The sequence below is a fragment of the Phasianus colchicus genome, chromosome 1, assembly GCF_987193195.1.
Source record: "Phasianus colchicus chromosome 1, bPhaCol1.hap1.1, whole genome shotgun sequence".
In the NCBI taxonomy this organism is placed as follows: Eukaryota; Metazoa; Chordata; class Aves; order Galliformes; family Phasianidae; genus Phasianus; species Phasianus colchicus.
The window spans coordinates 197,326,666-197,351,547 of NC_143436.1; the positions used below are offsets into that span (position 1 = coordinate 197,326,666).

The window sequence follows — 24,882 nt, forward strand, 5'->3', positions numbered from 1 at the left end:
CAAGAGCTGCTGTTGGGGCCCAGCCCGTCCCCGAGCAGCAGCACCCCCAGGGCCAACTCTCCATCTCGCAGCTCAGCACAGTGCCCTGTGCTCCAGGACCCAGCCCAGCTCGCCGGGTCCAGCACCAGCTGCTGGGATCCCCTCTGCACCGAGGGCTGCAGAGCCAGAGCCGCTCATCTCAGCGCCTGTGGGACCGGGAACCACATGTGCACCACGGCCAGGGGGATGGCTAAACATGGACATTTCCTGGGGGAAGCCACAAAACCACTTGGCCACAGGTGGGCATTTTGGGGTGCTTGCAGATGAGTTACGCAGGGCACGCAGGCTGGGGCTGCTCTATAAGGTCAGGGCAGCCAGCTGCGGGTGTCCTGCAGCAGCATCCTGCCGTGGGTTCCTGCCTGAAGCAGAGCAAAGGTAACAGCGTGCTGCAGCTCCAGGGCTGCTCCCGGCACAGACGCCGCCGCACAGCGGCTGCTGGGGCTGCGCTGGGGAACCTTCTTCTCTGCAGCAGGGTGGGGAAGAGCCCGGTGGCCCTGGATGGGGACGCGGGCTGGGGGTGCTTCCCCGGGGGGTCAGGGCGGGTCCAGGGGGGTCCTGAGGTAACCTGGTGCATCTGCTCCACTTCTCCCTGCAGCCCCTGCAGCCGCTGCCCGCAGCCAGCTGCCGCTCATGGAGCTCCTCGCCCTGCGCTGGGTGCTGCTCAGCACCTTGCTCAGCACGTCGGCCTCCAGCAGCGCCCTGCATGAAGGAGACCTTGTCTCCATCATGGTGCCGATGGACATGGCCCCTGACTCCTTTGATGACCAATACCTGGGCTGCGAGACCAAAATGTGGGAAGAGATAGAGAAGGTGAACCTTACAGAGATGGAAGAGAACCAGGACTATGGTGGCACCTGGAAGAGGGCAGCTGCAGAATGGCAGGAGCGCTGCGGCTGTCCCAGTTCCTGCCCGGAGCTGAGACAGGAGCTGGCCATCGCCGTGCTGGCGTACAGTGCTGCAGATGGGATGTGTGAGAAGTTCAACGCAGCCACACGTCAGGGCGGACAGAACCACCAGCACTACCTCAACTCGTATGACTTCAAGACGCTGCACTTCGTCCTGACCCTGGCGCTGCAGGATCTGTGGAAATCCGATCCCAATGAATGTTACAAAGTCTTTCGTGGTGTCAAGGGCATCCGTTTCACAGCCGAAGAAGGCCAAACTGTGCGCTTCGGCCAGTTCACCTCCACCTCCCTAAAGAAGAAAGTTGCAGAGAAGTTTGGCCAGGTCACCTTCTTTCTGATTAAGACCTGCTATGGTGTCCCCATCAAGCAGTTCTCCTTCTACCCCTCTGAGGATGAAGTCCTCATCCCACCCTTTGAAGTCTTTGAGGTCACCAACTTCTCCATTGTCAATGGCAGAAGCCAAATCCATCTCCGCTCTAAGGGGAAGAAGAGTAAATACAACTGTGAGCTTCTAAAGTGTCAGGGCAGGCAGTGGGGTCGGGGCCACCAGGAGGTGGGGTTGGGGCTCAGCCCTGGGCTGGCTCTGCCCTACCTGTCCTGTCCCAGACGTTTCTGAGGGGGTTCGGGGCACAGAGGTGCGTGACCCCATCCCAGCAGCTCTGTAAGGCGACGAGGAGCGCGGAGGTGAATGGAACATCTCTGTTTGTGGGGGGTGGGGACATGGGGAGAAGGGGAGAAGGGGGTGCGGGTGGGGAGATGGGAAGCTCGAGCAGCTTAGAGCTCTGTGAAGCCGCGGGGCTGTGCAGGGGCAGGGCAGCAGCAGAAACCAAGCGTGGGGATGGGCAGAGACGTGTGGCCGAGGGCCGGCGGCGTGCAGAACTGTGCTGCTCAGCGCGTGTGCCTGAGCCAGGCTGTGCCTCACGGCCACAGCTCGTGCCCTCTTCTTCTTTCTCTCATTAAACGTCGAGCGTCAGCACATCGGCGCTGTGCGTGTTGCAGTGCTGCGTTCCGGTCCCGCCGGGACCCGGGAGCGCGCGGGGACCCGGGTCTGCTGCGGGCTGGAGGCGGGCGTGTGGGCCCGGGCTGCGGGGCAGCTCAGCCCGCAGCGCTGCCCCGATCCCGCTGCGCAGCGCTGAGCCGCTGCGGCCCCCAGTGCCGTGCGGCTGAGGACGGGTCCGGCTGCGCTGCGGCTGTCGGAGCGGAGGCCCTTTGCTGGGCACCGCGTGGGCTCCTGGCCCCTCCCCGCAAACAGCGCCGAGCGCCGTCGGAGAGGATGGATCGGGCTTTTGATGCCTAACGGAGAAGGCGGCTTCCTCCAGCGCCGCCCGCGCTCTGCGCGCCTCCTCCGCCCGCTGGGCTCTCCCCCTCCCGCCGCCTCGATCCCTGCGGCGCTCCGTGCAGAGCTCCCCGCCCCCTCCCGCACCCCGCAGCGCTCCCCGGCACCGGCCCATCCTGGAGCCGAGAGCCCCGCAGACCCCGGGCCGGTGGTGGCGAGGGGCTGCGGGCTGTGCCGACGCCGACGCCGACGCCGACGCCGACGCCTCGCCCGATGTTGGGCACCGCGTGCCAGCAGCTCTCGAGGTGCAGAGCCACCCGCAGAGGTTCTGGGGCTGAGTCCCCGAGCCGAAGAAGGGCTCAAAATGGAACGTGACCAAATGCCGAGGAGGTGGGGAAAGCAGCGCGGCACAGCACGCAGAGCAGCTCCGTCCCCGCGCAGGCTGTCCTGATGCATCCCTCGCGCGTGTGCGGCTGCCTGCCGCTGGGCTCTGCCCCTCACAGCTCGTCTCTGCGCCCGGGAGGGGCTGCGGTGGGAGGGAGGGCAGCGGGCACCCGCCGGCCCCCACCGGGCAGCAGCGCGGGGTCTGCCACGACCCCTCCAGGGCTGGAGCCGCTTGAGAGCCCAGAATGCGGCGAGAGGCCTAAATGAGCAGCCGGCAACGAGCGCTGCGACGAGCTCTGCAATCGCCTCTGATGGTCGGCGGAGAGCTGCTACCTGCGCTGCCCCTGCACTCGGGGCTCTTCTCATCTGCGGGAAGGAGGAGGGATGGGCTCAGCACAAGGGTTGGGCTCGGCAGAAGGGATGGGGCGGGCAGCAGCCCCACGCTCCCGTCTGCCGTCCCTGGAGATGTCCCCCCGCAGTGCCCCATCCCAGCGCTGTCCTGTCCCGCTGCTGTTCCCGCTGGAGCCGTCCCCACTGCTGCGGGGGTCCTGCAACCGGAGCCGCCAAGCAGGAAAGGGGCCGAACCAGACGCGTCTGCCCGCTTTCTGTTTGCTTTCATTTTCCGCACGCTGGAGGTGCTGCAGCGAGGCCACGGCCCTCTGCTCTCCGTGCAGGAGCAAAGCCCCAGTGCAGGGCAATGCCAGCAGCCGGGAGCTCCGGGGCCAGCAGGCAGGGAGGGGCTGCGGGGTGGGTTTCTTACGGCCCCGGTCCCCGTGTGTCACAGATGGGGGCCCTGCAGGAGGGCTCAGCTGGCACGTGCCATGAGCAGAGCGGGCCACATTCCTCCTGCGCAAGCGGCAGAGCATCAGCAAACTTGCTGAGGGTGCACTCGATTCCGCCATCGATGTCATTGATAAAGATGTTACAGAGCACCGGTCCCAAGACAGACCCCTGGGGGACGCCGCTCGTTACCAGCCTCCACCTGGACATGGAGCCACTGATGACCACCCTCTGTCTGCGGCCTTTCAACCAGTTTCTTATCCATCGAGTGGTCCACCCATCAAATCCACATCCCTCCAGTTTGGAGATAAGGATGTGGTGGGGAGCCATGTCAAAGGCCTTGCTCAAGTCCAGGTAAATGACATCAGTTGCCTTTCCCTTGTCCACCGATGCCGTCACTCCATCATAAAAGGCCACCAGATTGGTCAAGCATGACCTTCCTCTGGTGAAGCTGTGCTGGCTGTCACGGATCACACGCCCTTTCCTCATGTGATCAAGCATGTCATCCAGGATGATCTGTTCCATGATCTTCCCAGGCACAGAGGTGAGACTCACCGGCCTGTAGTTCCCGGGGTCCTCCTTGCTCCCTTTCTTGTAAAGGTAGTCTTACAGGCGCAGGAGCGGGCTGTCCCCCTGAGCTGCAAAATGAGCCGGCGGGGAAGGAGACCGGCGTGGATGAATAAGCAACTATTCTTGAAGCTCCGGGAGAAAAAGAGAATCTACCTCCTGTGGAAGAAGGGACGGGCAACTCAGAAAGAATACAGAGAAGTTGTTAAGATATGCAGGGAGAAAATCAGAAAGGCGAAAGCCCAGCTCGAGCTCGACCTGGCCACTGGAATAAAAAGAAACAAGAAATCCTTTTACAAATATATCAACAGTAAGAGGAGGACTAAGGAGAATCTCCATTCTTTACTGGATGAAGCCGGGAATGTGACTACTGAGGATAAAGAAAAGGCAGAGGTCCTGAATGCCTTCTTTACGTCTGTCTTTAAAGGTCAGACCAGTTATCCTCAGGATATTCCACTTTTCGACCAGGTGGTCTCGGCTGGAGACCAGACTAAACCACCCATGATTCAGAAGGAAACGGTCAGAGACCTTCTACTCCAACTGGACTGTCACAAGTCCATGGGGCCGGATGAGATTCACCCGAGAGTGCTGAGGGAACTGGCGGAGGTGATAGCCGAGCCGCTTTCCATCATCTATCAGCGCTCCTTGTTGACTGGTGAGGTACCAGAAGACTGGAGGCTTGCCAATGTGACTCCCATCTACAAGAAGGGCTGTAAGGAGGACCTGGGTAACTACAGGCCTGTTAGCCTGACCTCGGTGCCAGGGAAGGTTATTGAGGAGATTGTCTTGAGGGAGATCACGCGGCAAGTGCGGGACAACTGGAGCATCAGGTCTAGCCAGCATGGGTTCACGAAGGGTAGGTCCTGCTTGACCAACCTGATCTCCTTCTATGATCCAGTGACCCGCCTGGTGGATGAGGGAAAGGCTGTTGATGTAGTCTACCTAGACTTCAGCAAGGCCTTTGACACTGTCTCCCACAGCATTCTCCTGCAGAAGCTGGCAGCCCGTGGCTTGGACAGGTACACTCTTGGCTGGGGAAGGAACTGGCTGGAGGGTCGAGCCCAGAGAGTGGTGGTCAATGGAGCTAAATCCAGCTGGCGACCGGTCACGAGTGGTGTTCCCCAGGGGTCGGTGCTGGGGCCTGTCCTTTTCAATATTTTTATTGATGACCTGGATGAGGGCATTGAGTGCACCCTCAGTAAGTTTGCAGATGACACCAAGTTGGCTGGAAGTGTCGATCTGCCTGGGGGTAGCGAGGCCCTACAGAGGGATCTGGACAGGCTGGAGAGCTGGGCTGAAGCCAATGGGATGAGGTTTAATAAGACCAAATGCCGGGTCCTACACTTTGGCCACAGCAACCCCAAGCAACGCTACAGGCTTGGGGTGGAATGGCTTGAAGACTGTGTAGAGGAAATGGACCTGGGGGTGTTGGTTGACGCTCGGCTAAACATGAGCCAGCAGTGTGCCCGGGTGGCCAAGAAGGCCAATGGCATTCTGGCTTGTATCAGAAGTAGTGTGACCAGCAGGAGTAGGGAAGTAATTGTTCCCCCGTACTCAGCTCTGGTGAGGCCGCACCTCCAGTACTGTGTCCAGTTCTGGGCCCCTCACTGCAAGAAAGACATTGAGGCCCTGGAGCGTGTTCAAAGAAGGGCAACAAAGCTGGTGAGGGGTCTGGAGCACAGGCCTGATGAGGAGCGGCTGAGGGAGCTGGGATTGTTCAGTCTGGAGAAGAGGAGGCTCAGGGGAGACCTCATTGCTCTCTATAACTACCTGAAGGGAGGTTGTAGCGAGCTGGGGGTCGGCCTCTTCTCTCGTGTAACTGGTGATAGGACTAGAGGGAATGGTTTCAAGCTTCGCCAGGGAAGATTCAGGCTGGATATTAGGAAATAGTACTTCTCTGAAAGGGTGGTCAGGCACTGGAATGGGCTGCCCAGGGAGGTGGTGGAGTCACCGACCCTGGAGGTGTTCAAAGAACGTTTGGATGTTGTGTTGAGGGATATGGTTTAATGAGAACCATTGGTGACAGGTGGATGGTTGGACTGGATGATCTTATAGGTCTTTTCCAACCTTAGTGATTCTGTGATTCTGTGATTCTGTGAAATGGGAGTGACGTGACCCTTCCTCCAGTCATCCGGGACCGCACCAGACAGCCACGACTTCTCAAATATGATGGAGAGCGGCTCGGCAACCACCTCAGCCAGCTCCTTCAGAACCCTGGGATGCACGCCATCCGGCCCCATAGACTTGTACACATTCAGTCTCATGAGGCGGTCTCGGACCTGCTCTGTCCTCACAGCGGGGGGGGATTTACCACCCCAGTCCCCACCCAGAGGTGTAGGGATGCAGGGCTCAGGGACGGAAGGAGTACTGGAGTCCTGGCCGCCAGTGAAGACCGAGGCAAAGAACTCATTCAGTACCTCGGCCTTCTCTTCGTCCGTTGAAACCAGTTCTCCTTTTACATTTACCAAAGGAGGTACACTCGCTTTGGCCTGTCTCTTCTGGCCAATGTACCTATAGAAAGTCTTCCTGTTGTTTTTCACGTCCCTCGCCAAGTTCTGTTCTACCTGCGCCTTGGCTTTCCTGATCCCACATCTGCAAGTCCGGACGGCATCCCTGTATTCTTCCCAGCTGGCACAGCCTTGTTTCAAGAGCTTGTACGCACTGTTCTTCGCCCTCAGCTCCCCCAGCAGGTCCTTACTGAGCCACGCCGGCATCCTCCCTCCTCTGCCCGCTTTCTTGTTCAGAGGGATGGAGAGTTCTTGTGCTCTTAGGAAGGCATCCTTGAAGAGTAACCAGCTCTCCTCAGCATTTTTGTTTTTAAAGAGAGCATCCCAGGGGATCTCGGCCAACAGTCCATTGAACCGCTTAAAGTTTGCTCTCCCAAAGTTCAGGGTCCTGATGCCACTCTTCACCAGGCCCACAGTTCTCGAGATCACAAACTCAACCAGAGCGTGGTCACTGCAACCCAGGCTGCCTCCAACCTTAACACCATTAATTATTTCCTCCACATTGGTGAGCAGCAGGTCCAGCAGCGCTTCACCTCTGGTCGGTCTGTCCAACACCTGGACCAGAAAGTCATCATCTACACATCCCAGGAGCCTCCTGGACCTCTTGCAACTCGCCATGTGGTCCATCCAGGAGATATCCGGATGGTTGAAGTCTCCCATCAGGACAAGAGCCCGTGAGCACGAAGCCTCCCGCATCTGAAGCAGGAAAGCCTTGTCAACAGTCTCCCCTTGATCAGGTGGCCTGTAGTATACTCCTATCACCAGCTGGCCTTTGTTAGACCCATTCCTAATTCTAACCCACAGGCTCTCAACCTGATCATGACAGTTTCTCAGAGGAAGCTCCTCACAGTCTATCCACTCTTTGACATAGAGGGCTACTCCCCTGCCCTTCCTACCTAGCCTATCTCTTCTAAAGAGCCGATAGCCCTCAATGGTGGTATTCCAGTTATGGGAATCATCCCACCACGTTTCCTGATAGCAACAAGGTCGTAATTTTCTAAGCACATCACGGTTTCCAACTCGCCCTGCTTGTTTCCCAGGCTGTGTGCGTTGCTGTAAAGGCACTTCAGCTGGCTTTCCGTCTCACGGCCCTTATAGAGGATCCAGGTTCCCCCAGAACAGCAGCATCCCCAACACCCCCCTGCCCCAGTCCATCCCTTCGTACTTCGCCGCCATCGCCCAGCAGGTTCGGTACGAGCCCTGCAATGACCCGCTCAACCTCGGCGGCCCTGATTTTGCTCCCTTCCCCCTTCATACCTAGTTTAAAGACCTGTCAATGAGTCCTGCTGGTTCCTCAGCTCAGATCCTCCTCCCCCTCAGAGACAGGCTACTTCCACTGCTGCCATCACGCCAGGCGCCGTGTAAGTTTCCCTGTGGGCAAAAAACCCCAAATTCCTGGATTTGCACCAACTTTTAAGCCATTATTTATGAGGTGTGTTTTTTGGTGCCTCTCGGTATCCCGCCCTGCCACTGAAGGTATGGAAGAAAACACGACCTGCACACCCGCTCCCTCGACTACCCGCCCCGTGCCCTGAAGTCTTTCTGGACAGCTCTGAGACTTCTCTCTGCAACTCCGTCACTGCAGCCCGGATTGTCAGTAACGGGCAATAATGGGAAGGGCGAATCGGACCAGGAAGTCTCCTGGAAACGTCTCTGACGGTGCCCCAGGGAGGCAGCACACCTCCCTGCGGGGGTCAGGCTGACACACGGGGCCTTCCGTCCCTCTCAGCAGGGAGTCTCCCACAGCAGCCACCCTTCTGTCCTTCCGGGCGGAGGCAGTCTGGAGGCGTGGGGCCGAACGCTTCTCCCAAGGCAGCCTCACGGGTTGACCTCCCCCCACACCCGCGCTCACCTCTCCCTCAGTTCCAGGGCCTCAAACCTGTTACTCAGAGGCACCTGGGGAGCCGAGGATGGTCGGGATGGGGGCCGCACCTCCAGTGCTGTGTTCAGTTTTGGGCCCCTCAGTGCAGGAAAGACATTGAGGCCCTGGAGCGTGTCCAGAGAAGGGCAACGAAAGTGGTGAGGGGTCTGGAGCACAAGTCTTATGAGGAGCGGCTGAGGGAGCTGGGATTGTTCAGTCTGGAGGAGAGGAGCTCAGGGGAGACCTCACAGCACTCCACAACTTCCCGAAGGGAGGCTGTGCCGAGGACGGGTTCGGCCTCTGCTCCCGGGCGGCAAACGGGAGCCGGGGAAACGGCCGCACGTTGTGCCAGAGGAGGCTGAGGTTGGACACGAGGAAGAACTCTTCTCTCAGCGGTCGGCACCGCAGTGGCTGCGCAGGGAGGGGGGGAGTCGCCGTCCCTGCGGCGTCGAGAGGAGCCTGGATGCGGAGCTGCGAGACCTGGCTGGGTGCTGGTGGCAGCAGCGGTGACAGGGCGGCTGGATGGATGACCTTGCAGGTCCTTTCCGACCTGTGGTTGTGATTCTGTTCTACCAGTGCGGGCTTAACAGACGCCACCTCAAAATGCCTGCATAAATACCGGCTTTAGGGTGGAATCTTGAAAGGAAAACGGGGAAACAGAAGGGCTGCCGCAGCCCCGCACCAGCAGAGGCCGCTGCGGGTCCGATCTCCCAGGAAGCCGGGAGCTGACGGCGAGGAAGACGTGCAGCTTCGTGAGGACGGCTGCCGGCCTTCATCCCACGACCCCCAGATGCAGCCCGCAGACCCTCCCCGCGCTTCAGGCTGTAGGAAGCACGCAAACAATTCTCTAGGACGGCATCTCTGATGAAGCAGATTTTGTTCGCAGTGCGATGGCGGGCCGCCTGCAAGCAGGAGAGCACCCAGAAAACAGCGTTACATCTTTTACTCCCTTTTCCCCGACGCTGATCTCCTTCTGCCCTGGCTCCTCGTGGGCTGAGGACTCCAGGTTCTCAATCTTCTCGACGCTTCACTAAACTTGCAAGCACCGGACAAACACATTTTTGCTGCATAAGCGAAAATCCGTAGCTGATCCATCAACTGATTGCACGGCCGATCATTGTTTTGCGGGTGTCTGCTTGTCCTTCTTTCTGCAGAGATCAGCTCGGGGCAGAGGCAGGGGGCGATGCTGGTGCCTGCCTTCACACCCCGCCTTCTCACGCAGTGCCACAGCCCGGCCTGCTGTGGAGGCCCTCATTTCTTTGCCGTTCGCTGAGCCTGTCTGTCTTTTGCTGCGAGTTTCTTATCCTAACAGAACAGCTCTGCAATATGTTTTCTAATCCCTAACGCTGTACTCGCATTGTTGGAACACGTAACAGCTGTTACAGTTCTGCAAGAAGGAATTAATCGCATAATTCAGGAATAATGTTTTAAAACACATACAGCATTTTACTTCTTAGACCGACTATTTCTAAGGACAGGTTGCAGAATACAAATGCACGACGTTCTACTTCTTCAGACCAGTTGCTCTTTTTAATGTCAAATGCAGAAACAACATTCCATTCGCACAAGGCCGCACGCTCAGAGACCTGAGACAATCTGAAGAGCTTCTAAGAATTCTGCCCACGTACTTGGAGTGCAATGAATACGTACATATTACGTCTTTAAATGGCAGCCACTGCTTTCCTTGGTTTGCGAGTTAGGAGCAGTTATCCGCTCACACCCAGCACCACAGTAAGCATCCCTGCTGTGTAACTTCACAAGGGTTGCAGAGTGGATTCCACATGTCAGCTTGTATGAACGTTCTTAATCTGTGCTGCAAACCTTTTTCATGTCATATGAAACAAAGCAGCTGTGACAGAAATACTGGATACATCATGCACACCAAAACCAACCTAAAAGGACCGAGCTCCCCACACACCAGGGACGCTAAGATGGGGAAGGCTCTGTCTCACTCCAGTTTGCAGGAGGGAGAGAAGCCCCTTTTTAAAATACGTATACCTGGCGTGAGATTAAGAAACAACGGTTCAAATGTTGGTCCAACCAGATTATTATAAATCGGGGCGACGGGGAAGGGAAGGATGGAGACTATTATGACTGAGGGTGATGGGGAAGGGAAGGAGGGCGATAGAATAGATTGGCACAGGGTGGGCTTGAGGGCCCTTCCCACCCGAACCAGGATGTGGCCCTGCAGGTCTGCGCTGCAGCCCCAGGCTGGAAGCAGCCCCACGGCTGCTCGGGGGCACTGCTGGGCTGTGTGACCCCGGGATGGGAAGTGATCAGCAGCAGCAGGAAGGGAAACCCTTCCCTGGTCGGAGCCGGAGGGAGCGCGGTGGGGCTGTGGCGGTGCCGGGCCCCACACTCGGGCTCAGAGGGTCTTCCTCCCCACGTAGGACCAGCGCTGCCAAAAGGGCTGTGCACGGCAGTGCCTCCAGCGCTCCTGCACCCACCGCCACAGCCTGGAGCAGCAATGCTGCAGGCACTGCCCGACCCCGCACAGCCCCGGGGGCACCCGCAGATGGGCCGTGCCCGTGGGACCCCGGCGGGACCCTGTTGTGTTGGTCCTGCCTGGATCCATGGGGATGGACCTGTCTGGATCCGTGGGGATGTTTCTGCAGGAATCCATAGGGCTGATCCTGCCTGGTTCCATCAGGACGCTCTGGCCCAGCTCCTTTGGGGCGCTCCTATGAGCTTCAGTGCATATGTGCCCATCTGTGTCCATGCTCATGTCCTCCATGTTCTTATCCATGTCCCTATCGGTGTCCATGTCCCTCTCCAGCAGCTGCCACATCCCAGAACCAAGGACATCCATCTGTATGTTCAAACTGATCCTGAGTGACTCCTGAGCTGGTGGCTCCTGGGCTGGGGGCTCCATGGGGGTCTCAGCTGCCCCCTGCCGCTCCAGCAGTGCCCGCAGCAGTTGGCAGTGGCTGTCACGGAGTTAAGTAGATCAGTTTATGCCCGTGATGGGGCAGTAGGCCCCTGCCCTCCCCACCCCCCCTGGCCCCACAAAATGGGAAGGAAGGAAGGAAGGACGGAAAAAAACAGCGGCAACAATCTATGGAGGTAAACTTATTTTACTAACTATGATATTGGAATGCAAGGTAACACAATATAATACAATCTAATTGAAATTGAGACTAATAAATCAAATCAGATATGAGAGAGAGTTCCTGAGACCGAGTCAAACCTGAAAAGCTTGGAATGGCTGGGAAAGTACCTCCAGCACCCACTGCCAGGCAGTAAGAAACCGCCCCACCTGGAAGGGTCAGATCCATGACTTCTGTAATGTATAGGGACAGGTACCTGGAATTGGAGCATTAACACTTTAATTCCAGTACATGATGTTTTGATGTGGAATACTGAAAATCAAAAAAAAACATAAAACCATGACAGCGGCGCCCAACGGCTGCCTGGTTCTCCCGGATGACGTGGATCAGCTCCAGGATGAGCTCCGTGTGGGAGCAGTGGGGCAGTGAAGGCTCCGTGGGGCTCTGCGCTCCATCCCTGGGGGAGCTCTGCTTGCTCGGCCCCAGGGAGTGAAGGGGCTGGGGGCTGCTGTCAGGAGAGCTGGGGGCTCAGGGCTGGGGCACAGGGCTGCCTCTGCCTCTGGTTGTGGTCAGAGGTACAAGGGCGACCAACACTCCCGCTGTGCTGGGAGAGGGCTTCGGAAAGGAGTAGAGGGAAGAGGAGGAGGAAGAAGCAACTGGAGAGCCTACAGAGCCCAGGGACAGCAGGGATGCCAGTGGGGCCCGAGGGAACTTCATGCCTCATTCATCTGGGCTCGTCCTGCAGGAGAAGATGGAGGAGTTGAGGGGACCCGCTGCCCCCATGCCCACAGTTCAGGGCCACGACCCCAGCGGAGCCTCCTCCCATGGCCCTGACCCCAGGCCCTGCAGCACTGGAGGACCAGGTCTGGCCAAGCAGCACTCACCGCAGTTCCCAGGTTGGCGACGCCATCCCCGCTGCTCCGTCCTTCCACCAGGCATCTGCCAAAGCAAGAGCGTGTGAGCGGCCGGGACCCCCCGCTCAGCCCCACACTGGGCTGCCGACCCCTTGCAGGGTGCTCAGCTCTGGCGTCGGGGCTGCTCACCTCCCCCCTCCTTCGTCTGGGTGCTGGTCTCTCTCCTCTTCTTCCCCAGCCTCCGACAGAACTTCTGTGGGAGCTCTGCTCATGGCACGTGCCAGCTGAGCCCTCCTGCAGGGCCCCCATCTGTGACACACGGGGACCGGGGCCGTAAGAAACCCACCCCGCAGCCCCTCCCTGCCTGCTGGCCCCGGAGCTCCCGGCTGCTGGCATTGCCCTGCACTGGGGCTTTGCTCCTGCACGGAGAGCAGAGGGCCGTGGCCTCGCTGCAGCACCTCCAGGGTGCGGAAAATGAAAGCAAACAGAAAGCGGGCAGACGCGTCTGGTTCGGCCCCTTTCCTGCTTGGCGGCTCCGGTTGCAGGACCCCCGCAGCAGTGGGGACGGCTCCAGCGGGAACAGCAGCGGGACAGGACAGCGCTGGGATGGGGCACTGCGGGGGGACATCTCCAGGGACGGCAGACGGGAGCGTGGGGCTGCTGCCCGCCCCATCCCTTCTGCCGAGCCCAACCCTTGTGCTGAGCCCATCCCTCCTCCTTCCCGCAGATGAGAAGAGCCCCGAGTGCAGGGGCAGCGCAGGTAGCAGCTCTCCGCCGACCATCAGAGGCGATTGCAGAGCTCGTCGCAGCGCTCGTTGCCGGCTGCTCATTTAGGCCTCTCGCCGCATTCTGGGCTCTCAAGCGGCTCCAGCCCTGGAGGGGTCGTGGCAGACCCCGCGCTGCTGCCCGGTGGGGGCCGGCGGGTGCCCGCTGCCCTCCCTCCCACCGCAGCCCCTCCCGGGCGCAGAGACGAGCTGTGAGGGGCAGAGCCCAGCGGCAGGCAGCCGCACACGCGCGAGGGATGCATCAGGACAGCCTGCGCGGGGACGGAGCTGCTCTGCGTGCTGTGCCGCGCTGCTTTCCCCACCTCCTCGGCATTTGGTCACGTTCCATTTTGAGCCCTTCTTCGGCTCGGGGACTCAGCCCCAGAACCTCTGCGGGTGGCTCTGCACCTCGAGAGCTGCTGGCACGCGGTGCCCAACATCGGGCGAGGCGTCGGCGTCGGCGTCGGCGTCGGCGTCGGCACAGCCCGCAGCCCCTCGCCACCACCGGCCCGGGGTCTGCGGGGCTCTCGGCTCCAGGATGGGCCGGTGCCGGGGAGCGCTGCGGGGTGCGGGAGGGGGCGGGGAGCTCTGCACGGAGCGCCGCAGGGATCGAGGCGGCGGGAGGGGGAGAGCCCAGCGGGCGGAGGAGGCGCGCAGAGCGCGGGCGGCGCTGGAGGAAGCCGCCTTCTCCGTTAGGCATCAAAAGCCCGATCCATCCTCTCCGACGGCGCTCGGCGCTGTTTGCGGGGAGGGGCCAGGAGCCCACGCGGTGCCCAGCAAAGGGCCTCCGCTCCGACAGCCGCAGCGCAGCCGGACCCGTCCTCAGCCGCACGGCACTGGGGGCCGCAGCGGCTCAGCGCTGCGCAGCGGGATCGGGGCAGCGCTGCGGGCTGAGCTGCCCCGCAGCCCGGGCCCACACGCCCGCCTCCAGCCCGCAGCAGACCCGGGTCCCCGCGCGCTCCCGGGTCCCGGCGGGACCGGAACGCAGCACTGCAACACGCACAGCGCCGATGTGCTGACGCTCGACGTTTAATGAGAGAAAGAAGAAGAGGGCACGAGCTGTGGCCGTGAGGCACAGCCTGGCTCAGGCACACGCGCTGAGCAGCACAGTTCTGCACGCCGCCGGCCCTCGGCCACACGTCTCTGCCCATCCCCACGCTTGGTTTCTGCTGCTGCCCTGCCCCTGCACAGCCCCGCAGCTTCACAGAGCTCTAAGCTGCTCGAGCTTCCCATCTCCCCACCCCCATCTCCCCACCTCCCCATGTCCCCATCTCCCCTTCTCCCCATGTCCCCACCCCTCACAAACAGAGATGTTCCCTTCACCTCCGTGCTCCCCGTCCCCTTACAGAGCTGCTGGGATGGGGTCACGCTCTCTGTGCCCCGATCCCCCCCAGCTGCAGTTGGAGCAGCCCAGGGAGTGCAGAGCCAGCCCAGGGCTGAGCCCCAACCCCACCTCCTGGTGGCCCCGACCCCACTGCCTGCCCTGACACTTTAGAAGCTCACAGTTGTGGTTGCTCTTCTTCTCTTTAGAGTGGAGTTCGATTTGGTTGCTGCCATTGCCATTGGAGATCTTGATGACCTCAAAGACTTCAAAGGGTGGGATGAGGATTTCATCCTGATACTTGAAGAAGGAGAACTGCTTGATGGGGGCACCATAGCAGGTATTGATCACAAAGACGGTATCCTTGCCAAACTTCTCCGCAACTTCCTTCTTTAGGGAGGCAGAGGTGAACTGGCCGAAGCGCACAGTTTGGCCTTCTTCAGCTGTGAAATGGATGCCCTTGACACTGTGAAAGACGTTGTAACATTCATTGGGATTGGATTTCCGCAGATCCTGCAGCGCCAGGGTCAGGACGAAGTGCAGCGTCTTGAAGTCATACGAGTTGAGGTAGTGCTGGTGGTTCTGTCCGCCCTGACGTGTGGCTGCGTTGAACTTCTCACACATCCCATCTGCAGCACTGTACGCCAGCACGGCGATGGCCAGCTCCTGTCTCAGCTCCGGGCATTCAGTGGGACAGCCGCAGCGCTCCTGCCATTCTGCAGCTGCCCTCTTCCAGGTGTCGGCATAGTCCTTGTTCTTTTCCATCTCCATAAGGTTCACCTTCTCTATCTCTTCCCACATTTTGGTCTCGCAGCCCAGGTATTGGTCATCAAACGAGTCAGGGGCCATGTCCATCGGCACCGTGATGGAGACGAGGTCTCCTTCATGCAGGGCGCTGCTGGAGGCCGACGTGCTGAGCAAGGTGCTGAGCAGCACCCAGCGCAGGGCGAGGAGCTCCATGAGCGGCAGCTGGCTGCGGGCAGCGGCTGCAGGGAGAAGTGGAGCAGATGCACCAGGTTACCTCAGGACCCCCCTGGACCCGCCCTGACCCCCCGGGGAAGCACCCCCAGCCCGCGTCCCCATCCAGGGCCACCGGGCTCTTCCCCACCCTGCTGCAGAGAAGAAGGTTCCCCAGCGCAGCCCCAGCAGCCGCTGTGCGGCGGCGTCTGTGCCGGGAGCAGCCCTGGAGCTGCAGCACGCTGTTACCTTTGCTCTGCTTCAGGCAGGAACCCACGGCAGGATGCTGCTGCAGGACACCCGCAGCTGGCTGCCCTGACCTTATAGAGCAGCCCCAGCCTGCGTGCCCTGCGTAACTCATCTGCAAGCACCCCAAAATGCCCACCTGTGGCCAAGTGGTTTTGTGGCTTCCCCCAGGAAATGTCCATGTTTAGCCATCCCCCTGGCCGTGGTGCACATGTGGTTCCCGGTCCCACAGGCGCTGAGATGAGCGGCTCTGGCTCTGCAGCCCTCAGTGCAGAGGGGATCCCAGCAGCTGGTGCTGGACCCGGCGAGCTGGGCTGGGGGATGGAGCTGATGGACTTCCTAGGAGCTGGTGGGGTGCCGTGTGTTGGCTTGGGATGAGCGGTGCTTCCAACAAGGAAGGACTGTTCTGCCTGCGGGGAGTCTGGGCTGCAGCAGGAGCTGCAGGGCACAGAGCCAGGCCAGCTGCTCCAAAGGCCAACGGAGATCCTGGAGCACAGGGCACTGTGCTGAGCTGTGAGATGGGGAGTTGGCCCTGGGGGTGCTGCTGCTCGGGGACGGGCATCAGTCAGGAACTGCCGAGCAACTGCCTTGGGCAGTTTTCTTTGTTTTCTTCCTCTCTTCCTCTCTATCTCTCTCATCAAACCGTCCCTCTCTCAACCGACAAGCTCTTACAACCTTATCTGTATCAGTGCTCTGCCCTATCTCCTGGTGGGGCAACGAGCAAACGGCCGAGTGCTGCAGAGCTGCTGCAGGGTTAAAGCACAGCAGTGCTACAGCTGCTGGGTGCTGGTTCCAGAGGGCTGAGATCACAGCAGATCTGAGCAGAGGCTGTGAGAGCAAAGGAATTTCTTTGCACTGCGCTATCACCGTTATTATGGAGTAATGACAGTAATTCATTCAGTCAGCAGCTGCATGAAGCTCAGCAGGAGCAGTGCCGGGTTCTGCACCTGGGACGGGGCTCTGAGTTCAGCTCTGGACAGGGACGTGAAAGATAACAAGAAGGGGTTCTACAGGTAGAAAGCAGGAGGAGGCAGGCCGGGGAGAGTGTTCCCCCTCTGATGAAAGGGAACGGGGAGCTGGCGTCCGCAGACATAGAAGAAGCTGAGGTGCTCAGTGGGTGCTTTGCCTCAGTCCTCACGGCTGGGCAGCTTCCCATGTCTGCCAGGACCACGACCTCTTGGTGAGGGTGTGGGGAGTGGGTTCTGTCCCACTGTGAAGTGCAGCGAGTCCCAGTCCTCCTCACGAAACTGAATGTGGATCAGTCCCTGGGGCCGGAGGATATCCACCCCAGGGTTAGGAGAGAGATGGCTGATGTGGTTGCTGAGCCACCCTCCATCATATTAGAAATGTCACCGCTGTGCAGTGAAGTCCCCAGTGACTGAAGAAGGGAAACGTTACTCCCATTCTTGAGAAAGGCAGAAAGGAAGACCCAGGGAGCTACGGGCTGCTGAGCCTCACCTCACCATCGCAGAACTCACAGGAGGTAATCCCACTAAAAAGCGTGGCTATCATGCACTGTAGGACGTCAGAGAGATGAGGGTGCAGAGGAAACTGGAAATCTGATGGTGGGTCAGTTGGCGGAGCAGGCAGCTGAAGGAAAAGAGATTGGTGAACTGGAAGTCTCAAAGGCACAGAACAGAGTGTCCTGAATGCCGTAAGGCGAGCCGTGCGGGAAGGAGACCAGCGTGGATGAACCGGGAACCGCTGCTGAGGCTCTGGAAGAAAAAGAGTCTGTGTTCAATGGAAGAAGGGACAGGCAGCTCGGGGAGATTGCAAGGAAGGTGCTAAGGGATGCAGGGAGGACGTTAGGAGGGCAAAAGCCCAACTTGAACTCAGTGTAGTAAAAGAGAATAAGTAATCCTTTTACAAATATACTGATGGTAAGAGAAGAACCAGGGAGAATTTCCATCCTTTCCTTGATGCAGCGGGGAACGTGACCGCTGAGGGTTAGGAGGAGGCTGAGGACCTCAACGCCTTCTTTACGTCCTCCGTCAGCAGGCAGATCAGCTATCCTCAGGGCACTTCATGCCCTGATATGGAAGTCTGGGACGCTACGCAGAATACACCCCAGTGATTCCGACAGACGCAGTCAGAGAGCTCCTCCTCGTCTGCACTGCCACAAGTCCATGGGAGGACAGGCTGCACCCTCGGGTGCTGAGGGAGCTGGCGGGGTGATTGCTGAGCCGCTCTCTGCCACCTACCAGCGCTCCTGGTTAACTGGAGAGGTCCCAGAGGGTTGGAGGTTCGCTGATGTGACTCCCATCTTCAAGAAGAGCCGTAAGGAGGAGCTGGGGAATGAAGGCCTGTCAGCCTGACCTCAGTACCAGGGAAAGTAATGGAGCAAATCATCTTGGGGGAGATCGCACGGCACGTGTGTGGCATTCGGGGGATCAGGCCCAGCCAGCACGGGTTCATGAAAGGCAGGTCGTGCTTGGCCAACCTCATCTCCTTGTACGACCGGGTGACCAGGCTGGTAGATGAGGGAAAGGCTGTCGAGGCAGTCTGCCTGGACTTCAGCAAAGCCTTTGGCACGGTCTCTCACAGCTTCTGGGGAAGCTGGCTGCCCGTGGCCTGGACAGGTACACATTGCTTTGGGTAAGAAATTAGCTAGAGGGCCGTGCCAACGGGTGGTGGTTAATGGAGCGAAGTCCAGCTGGCGACCTGTTTCAAGTGCTGTCCTCCAGGGGCCTGTCTTGTTTAATATCTTTATTGATGACCTAGACGAGGGCATTGAGTGCACCCTCAGTAAGTTTGCAGATGGCACCAAGCTGGGAGGTGGTGTGGGAGGTGGTGGGAGGGACTTAGATAAGCTGGATCGCTGGGCTGAGCTGAATGGGATGAGGTTCAACAAGGCCAAGTGCCGGGTCCTGCACTTTGGCACAACAACCCCATGCAGCGCTACGGGCTTGGGGACGAGTGGCTGGATGAGTGTGAAGCGGAAAGGGACCTGGGGGTGTTGGTTGATGCTGGGCTGAACGTGAGCCAGCAGTGTGCCCGGGTGGCCAAAAGGGCCAACGGCATCCTGGCCTGCATTAGAAATGGTGTGGCCAGCAGGAGCAGGAGGTGATCATCCCCTGTACTCAGCTCTGGTGAGGCCGCACCTCGAGTGCTGTGTTCAGTTTTGGGCCCCTCACTGCAAGAAAGACATTGAGGCCCTGGAGCGTGTCCAGAGAAGGTAACGAAAGTGGTGAGGGGTCTGGAGCACAAGTCCTATGAGGAATGGCTGAGGGAGCTGGGATTGTTCAGTCTGGAGGAGAGGAGCTCAGGGGAGACCTCACTGCACTCCACAACTTCCCGAAGGGAGGCTGTGCCGAGGACGGGTTCGGCCTCTGCTCCCGGGCGGCAAACGGGAGCCGGGGAAACGGCCGCACGTTGTGCCAGAGGAGGCTGAGGTTGGACACGAGGAAGAACTCTTCTCTCAGCGGTCGGCACCGCAGTGGCTGCGCAGGGAGGGGGGGAGTCGCCGTCCCTGCGGCGTCGAGAGGAGCCTGGATGCGGAGCTGCGAGACCTGGCTGGGTGCTGGTGGCAGCAGCGGTGACGGGAGGGCGGCTGGATGGATGACCTTGCAGGTCCTTTCCGACCTGTGATTCTGTGACTCTACGGTGAAGTGGCTTTAATTCCAGACAATGAACTTCAATTCTCTGAGGCCGAGTCAGAGCGTGTCCAGCATTCTAGAGAGGACAGGGATCTAATAAATGATTTAGAAGGGAAAGGAGCAAGCTGACAGATGGGTGTGAACCCAGATAGACACGGTGTTGTGCCCTTTGGTATCTTCTGAAAGATGGTTCTAAGGAAACGCAATAAAACATACTTGGGGACAGAGACTGTAAGAACTTGAACAAAGCAATTGCAGCACTGCAGTACTGTGAAAAAGGGCACAAGTGGGGCCCACTGGGAAAGGGAACCCTGCAGGACAGCAGTGGCCTCGGTCGTTCTGCACAGCCAATGGCTACGGGGAGGTGATGGATGAGGGGCTGGGGGTGTGGGAGCTGCCTCTCATCCACCCTCTCGCTGCTCCCACAGAAGTTCTGTCGGAGGCTGGGGAAGAAGAGGAGAGAGACCAGCACCCAGACGAAGGAGGGGGGAGGTGAGCAGCCCCGACGCCAGAGCTGAGCACCCTGCAAGGGGTCGGCAGCCCAGTGTGGGGCTGAGCGGGGGGTCCCGGCCGCTCACACGCTCTTGCTTTGGCAGATGCCTGGTGGAAGGACGGAGCAGCGGGGATGGCGTCGCCAACCTGGGAACTGCGGTGAGTGCTGCTTGGCCAGACCTGGTCCTCCAGTGCTGCAGGGCCTGGGGTCAGGGCCATGGGAGGAGGCTCCGCTGGGGTCGTGGCCCTGAACTGTGGGCATGGGGGCAGCGGGTCCCCTCAACTCCTCCATCTTCTCCTGCAGGACGAGCCCAGATGAATGAGGCATGAAGTTCCCTCGGGCCCCACTGGCATCCCTGCTGTCCCTGGGCTCTGTAGGCTCTCCAGTTGCTTCTTCCTCCTCCTTTCCCTCTACTCCTTTCCGAAGCCCTCTCCCAGCACTGCGGGAGTGTTGGTCGCCCTTGTACCTCTGACCACAACCAGAGGCAGAGGCAGCCCTGTGCCCCAGCCCCGAGCCCCCAGCTCTCCTGACAGCAGCCCCCAGCCCCTTCACTCCCTGGGGCCAAGCAAGCAGAGCTCCCCCAGGGATGGAGCGCAGAGCCCCACGGAGCCTTCACTGCCCCACTGCTCCCACACGGAGCTCATCCTGGAGCTGATCCGCGTCATCCAGGAGAACCAGGCAGGCGTTGAGCGCCGCTGCCAACTGCTGCGGGCACTGCTGGAGTGATGGGGGGCAACTGAGAACCCCATGGAGCCCCCAGCAGAGGAGCCCTCCAGGGTCCATCTGCGTGTACAGATGGATGTCCTTGGTACTGGCATGTAGCAGCAACCAGGTGGGAGCATCAGCATGGACATACATGAGTGCTGCTTGGCCAGACCTGTTCCCCCACCTCTGCAGGGCTTGGGGTCAGGGCCATGGGCAAGGGCTCCGCTGGGGTTGTGGCCAACCCATGGGCTTGGATAAGAACATGGAGGACATGAGCATGGACATAGATGGGCACATACACACTGAAGCTCATAGGAGCGCCCCAAAGGAGCTGGGCCAGAGCGTCCTGATGGAACCAGGCAGGATCAGCCCTATGGATTCCTGCAGAAACATCCCCACGGATCCAGACAGGTCCATCCCCACGGATCCAGGCAGGACCAACACAACAGGGTCCCACCGGGGTCCCACGGGCACGGCCCATCTGCGGGTGCCCCCGGGGCTGTGCGGGGTCGGGCAGTGCCTGCAGCATTGCTGCTCCAGGCTGTGGCGGTGGGTGCAGGAGTGCTGGAGGCACTGCCGTGCACAGCCCTTTTGGCAGCGCTGGTCCTACGTGGGGAGGAAGACCCTCTGAGCCCGAGTGTGGGGCCCGGCACCGCCACAGCCCCACCGCGCTCCTTCCGGCTCAGTCCATTAAAGGATTTCCTCTAATCTTGTTTCGACCCTGTCTCCCCTGTTTTTGCTTCAGGTCACTCCTCCTTGTTCTATCCCTACACCCCCCAAAGGGTTCCTGCAGCCTTCTGCCCTCAGATATCCGTACACACACCCATGCATGGACACAAGCACAGCCCCAGGTAAAGGCTCTGTACTGCCTGGGCAGGAGGTGGGATGCAGGGGATGCACTGCCAGCTTTATTCCCACTGAGTGCAGCTCCTCCAGTCAGGGCACTGGGCGCTGTGCGCCTCAGCCTGCAGTGCTGTCCTGGGCATGAGCTCCATGGGCACCGTGGGGATGGGCTGGCTGGGGGCACCGGGCGTGGGGTGGGCGTCAGGCAGCATTGCCGATCACCAGCACGCTCATGAGGAAGACCATGAGGAAGAAGACCCACATGAAGAAGCGGTCCATCACCTTGGCCAGCTTCTTCCACTCGGCGGCGTGGCGCTGGGAGGTGCGGTGCCGTCGGAAGACACCGGCGATGTACCCCACACTGCTGAGCACCGCGTGGTGGTGGCAGAGGCAGCGGCTGTGGGGGCACAGCCCCGGCTCCGCGCCCTCTCCGGGGGGATCCCTCGGCCCCGTCCCCCCCGTCCCCTCTCTCTGGGGGCGGCCGCAGCTCTCGCCCACCTCGCAGACGCAGAGGGCGCGCGCCAGGTGGTGCAGGATGAGGCGGCGTGCCCAGGGGGGCACCGGGCGGGCGCCCGGCCCACAGTGGTGGATGTTCATGATGAAGATGGTCAGAGCGGTGGAGGCGGTGATCATGGTCATGGTGGCGATGTAGTACTTCCCTATGGGGCAAGAGGGGCGATGAGGGGTGGGGTCTCACCGCCGGGCGCCCCGTGCCCTCCCCTGGGCTCACCGATGAGCGGCACGCTCTCTGAGGGCGGCATGCTCTCCGCCACCAGCAGCTGGAACACGGTGAGAGCCAGCAGCACCGTCACCCCCAGAGACACCTTCTCCCCGGAGTCGGCGGGCAGGTAGAACCCCAGTGGTGCCAGGAAGGAGATCATGATGCAGGGCAGCAGCAGGTTGAAGATGTAGAAGGAGGCGCGGCGGCGGAGCAGCAGCGTGTAGGTGACGTCGGGGTAGGGCTCCGAGCAGCAGCCGTAGGTGACCACGTTGCGCGTGGCCGGCATGCCCAGCACCTCCCACTCCACGTTCTCCACAAAGTCGGTCAGGTCGCCCGTGTCCAGGCGGTTGTGGAGGTCAATCTGGTTCCCATTGTAGGTCCAGGAGCCAAAGGTGAGGTGGCACTGCTGCCCATCGAAGGGGAAGTAGGAGACGTCCACCTTGCAGGAGCTCTTAGTGATGGCGGGAGCGTCCCACATGATGCGTCCGTCAGAGCGCAGCACCACGTTGGTCTCCATGGAGCCACCGAAACGCTCGTTGGTGCTGGGCAGGGACGGCCAGGGGGGATGGAAGGGGGTGGCCACCGTGACCTCAACCCCGCTGGGGCAAGGGGCTGCGGGCTGGCACCAGTGTGCGCCTCCGTGCCATGTCCCCATGTCACACCTCCGTGCCACGTCCCCACCATGTTCCTGTGCCATGTCCCCATGTCACATCCCCACCATGTCCCCATGCCATGTTCCCACCACGTCCCCATATCACATCTCCCTGCTGTGTCCCCATGCTCCTATGCCACGTCTCCACGTCACGTCCCCAACCTGTCCCCATGCCATTTCCCCACCATGTCTCCATGCCATGTCTCCATGCCACGTCCCCCACCATGTCCCCATGCCGCATGCCCACTGCATCCCCATGCTACATCACTGTGCCACGTCCCCTCCTCATCCCCATGCTACATCCCCCTACAACACCCCATGATGACCCAACCACGTCCCTTGTGTTGTCCCCATGGTGTTCCCCCTGCACAGTGACAGCTCCCCACCCTCCTTGCACCAGGACTGCTGGTTTCACCCCACCCTGCACTGCCCCCATACATCCCCCTGGTTGGGGTGAGCATGACCCACTTGTTGTAGAGGACAATGTCGGGCCTCCAGACATAGCTGCTGGGGATGCGGATGCTGTCGATGCCACCGTAGGCGTCCTTATCCCAGGCCAGGTGGGCGTCCAGCCAGGCCTGGCGGACCCACAGGTAGGAGGTGAGCACCTGGTTGCGCTCGTCCTGCGGGGGCACAGGGTGGGCAGCAGCCCTGGCAGCACCTGTGGCTCCATGGGGTGAGCCCAGGGTGGCCACAGGGTGAGAGGGTCTCCGGGGGGTGGTGCTGGGGGTTATGGGTTTGAGCTGGTCTGGGGGATCCGAGCTGGTTTTGAGGAGCTTGGGGTGGGATCTGGGCAGCTTCTCAGGGTTCTGAGCTGGTCTGGGGGGATGTGAGTTGGTTTTCAGAGGTCTGAGCTGGCTGTGGGGGATGCTGGACTGGTTTCAGGAGGTCTGAGCTGAAGTGAAGGTTTTGGCGCTGTTTCAGGCACATCTGAGATGGTTTTGAGAGGTTGGGAATACTTAAGGGGCATCCGAGATGGTTTTGAGGACTTGATGCTGATGTGGAGGCGGATCTGGACTGGTGTTCAGGAGATTGAACTGTTTTGGGAGGAACTGGACTGGTTTTATGGAGTCTGAACTATGCGTGCTGAGAGGTCTGAGTTGATGCTGAGGGTTTGGAGCTGGTTTGGGGTGGGATCTGGGCTGATTCTGAGGGGTTTGTACTGTCCAAGGAGGGATCTGTGCTGGTTTCCAGGGGAGCTCTGAGTTGATTTCCAGGGCTTTGGGGGCATCTGGGCTGCTGTGGGGGAGTTGAAGCGTTTTGGGGAGGATGTGAAGAGGTGTTGAGGGGTCGGAGCTGATTTTGAGGGTCCAAGGCAGTCTGGGGCAGCTGGAGGAGCCTGGGTGTGCTGGGGGGCTCAGCGCTCACCATGTCGATGATCTGGGACAGGGTGACCTGCAGGGTGACGTTGAGCGCCCGCTCCGTGTCCTCGGCGGGCCGCAGGGCACTGGAGTAGTTGGCGAAGAGGTCGTGGAACAGCTTGTGGGCGAGGCGGCCCTGTGCAGCCCTGCAGCCTGCGGGACCACGGCAGTGGGGGCACCGGGACCCCCATGGGTGGGACCCCACCGGGACCCCCATCGCCGGGAGCCACCGCATCCCTGCTCCGGGTCCATCCGTCCCCATCCCAGTGACACGCTGTCTCGGGCAGCCCAGCCCAGGAACGCATTCCTCTCTCTTATTTCTCTCACTCCCATTATTTCTACTATTCCTATCATCTCCACTATTCCCACAGTTTCTATTCATCCCATCCTTTCCACTACGCCCACTATTTCTACTAACCCTGTTATTTCCACTCTCCCCATCGTTGTCCTCCACCCAACCCAGCAGAAGGACACATCCTGATCCCAGAATGGAGGCAGAGGTTTCTGAGCCCCCAGCCCCAGTTTGGAGCCCCTCGGTGCCTTCTGGGATCCCCAAGGAAGAGGGATCGGCGTCGGCCCCACGTCGCTGAATGCTCGATGAGTGGGATTGCGTTTCGCTCACGGCGCAGCATCGGAGCCGGGGTGGGATGGGGCTGGGGGCTCAGGGCAGACCCTCCCCACAGGGTTTGCCTTCACCCCAGGTGTTCAATGGGGGCCCTGTGGGCGACGTCCCCTCCAGGTTGGCATTGTCACCCTCTGTCCCTCCTGCCCCGAGCCCGGTGCTTACCTGGGGCCAGGAGGGTGCTGGCGAGGCTGAGCGCCAGCAGGCAGGCGGGCAGTGGAACGCTCCCCATGGCAGTGGGGCCGTCAGGGGTCGGGAGCTGGGGACATCGCCGGCGTCACCTGCACAGCATCTCCCAGGGCTGGGAGGGGTTGGGGCGGCCTTTAAGAGCTCGGTGCAGGGTGACGTCAGGGGAGGATGGCGGCGGCCTCGAGGCGGGCA

At 60.4% G+C, this 24,882-nt stretch overlaps 4 protein-coding genes and 1 long non-coding RNA gene across 7 annotated transcripts; 2 read left to right on the forward strand and 3 right to left on the reverse strand.

The window, feature by feature from the left end:
- The first annotated feature begins 287 nt into the window (after positions 1 to 287).
- LOC116241766 (NAD(P)(+)--arginine ADP-ribosyltransferase 2-like) lies at positions 288 to 1,627 on the forward strand. Its single transcript, XM_090134299.1, has 2 exons — positions 288 to 414; positions 635 to 1,627. Exons 1-2 carry the CDS (start codon positions 303 to 305, stop codon positions 1,558 to 1,560), a joined length of 1,038 nt encoding a protein of 345 aa, XP_089990425.1. The 5' UTR covers positions 288 to 302; the 3' UTR covers positions 1,561 to 1,627.
- Positions 1,628 to 9,553: 7,926 nt separating this feature from the next.
- On the reverse strand, positions 9,554 to 13,889 carry LOC149920376 (uncharacterized). 2 transcript variants are annotated; one of them, XM_090134301.1, is made up of 3 exons: positions 12,410 to 13,889; positions 12,251 to 12,305; positions 9,554 to 11,246 (listed from the first exon to the last, which is right to left on the reverse strand). In XM_090134301.1, exons 2-3 carry the CDS (start codon positions 12,274 to 12,276, stop codon positions 10,685 to 10,687), a joined length of 588 nt encoding a protein of 195 aa, XP_089990427.1. In that variant the 5' UTR covers positions 12,277 to 12,305; positions 12,410 to 13,889; the 3' UTR covers positions 9,554 to 10,684. The 2 variants fall into 2 exon arrangements, with proteins under 2 accessions (XP_089990427.1, XP_089990426.1); XM_090134300.1 differs by lacking the exon at positions 9,554 to 11,246 and adding an exon at positions 11,261 to 12,105.
- Positions 13,890 to 13,990: 101 nt separating this feature from the next.
- On the reverse strand, positions 13,991 to 15,769 carry LOC116241504 (NAD(P)(+)--arginine ADP-ribosyltransferase 1-like). 2 transcript variants are annotated; one of them, XM_090134298.1, is made up of 2 exons: positions 15,648 to 15,769; positions 13,991 to 15,291 (listed from the first exon to the last, which is right to left on the reverse strand). In XM_090134298.1, the coding sequence occupies exons 1-2, from the start codon at positions 15,688 to 15,690 to the stop codon at positions 14,327 to 14,329; spliced, it is 1,008 nt and encodes a 335-aa protein (XP_089990424.1). In that variant the 5' UTR covers positions 15,691 to 15,769; the 3' UTR covers positions 13,991 to 14,326. The 2 variants fall into 2 exon arrangements, with proteins under 2 accessions (XP_089990424.1, XP_089990423.1); XM_090134297.1 differs by lacking the exon at positions 15,648 to 15,769 and adding an exon at positions 15,512 to 15,635.
- A 2,555-nt stretch (positions 15,770 to 18,324) lies between these two features.
- Positions 18,325 to 21,124, forward strand: LOC149920377 (uncharacterized). Its single transcript, XR_016463543.1, has 4 exons — positions 18,325 to 18,683; positions 19,533 to 19,596; positions 19,701 to 19,755; positions 19,901 to 21,124. It is a non-coding gene; the product is annotated as an uncharacterized LOC149920377 (long non-coding RNA).
- Positions 21,125 to 21,268: 144 nt separating this feature from the next.
- On the reverse strand, positions 21,269 to 24,856 carry CHRNA10 (cholinergic receptor nicotinic alpha 10 subunit). The gene is made up of 5 exons (XM_090134319.1): positions 24,667 to 24,856; positions 23,887 to 24,032; positions 22,987 to 23,141; positions 21,876 to 22,408; positions 21,269 to 21,804 (listed from the first exon to the last, which is right to left on the reverse strand). Exons 1-5 carry the CDS (start codon positions 24,731 to 24,733, stop codon positions 21,347 to 21,349), a joined length of 1,359 nt encoding a protein of 452 aa, XP_089990445.1. The 5' UTR covers positions 24,734 to 24,856; the 3' UTR covers positions 21,269 to 21,346.
- Positions 24,857 to 24,882: the final 26 nt, after the last annotated feature.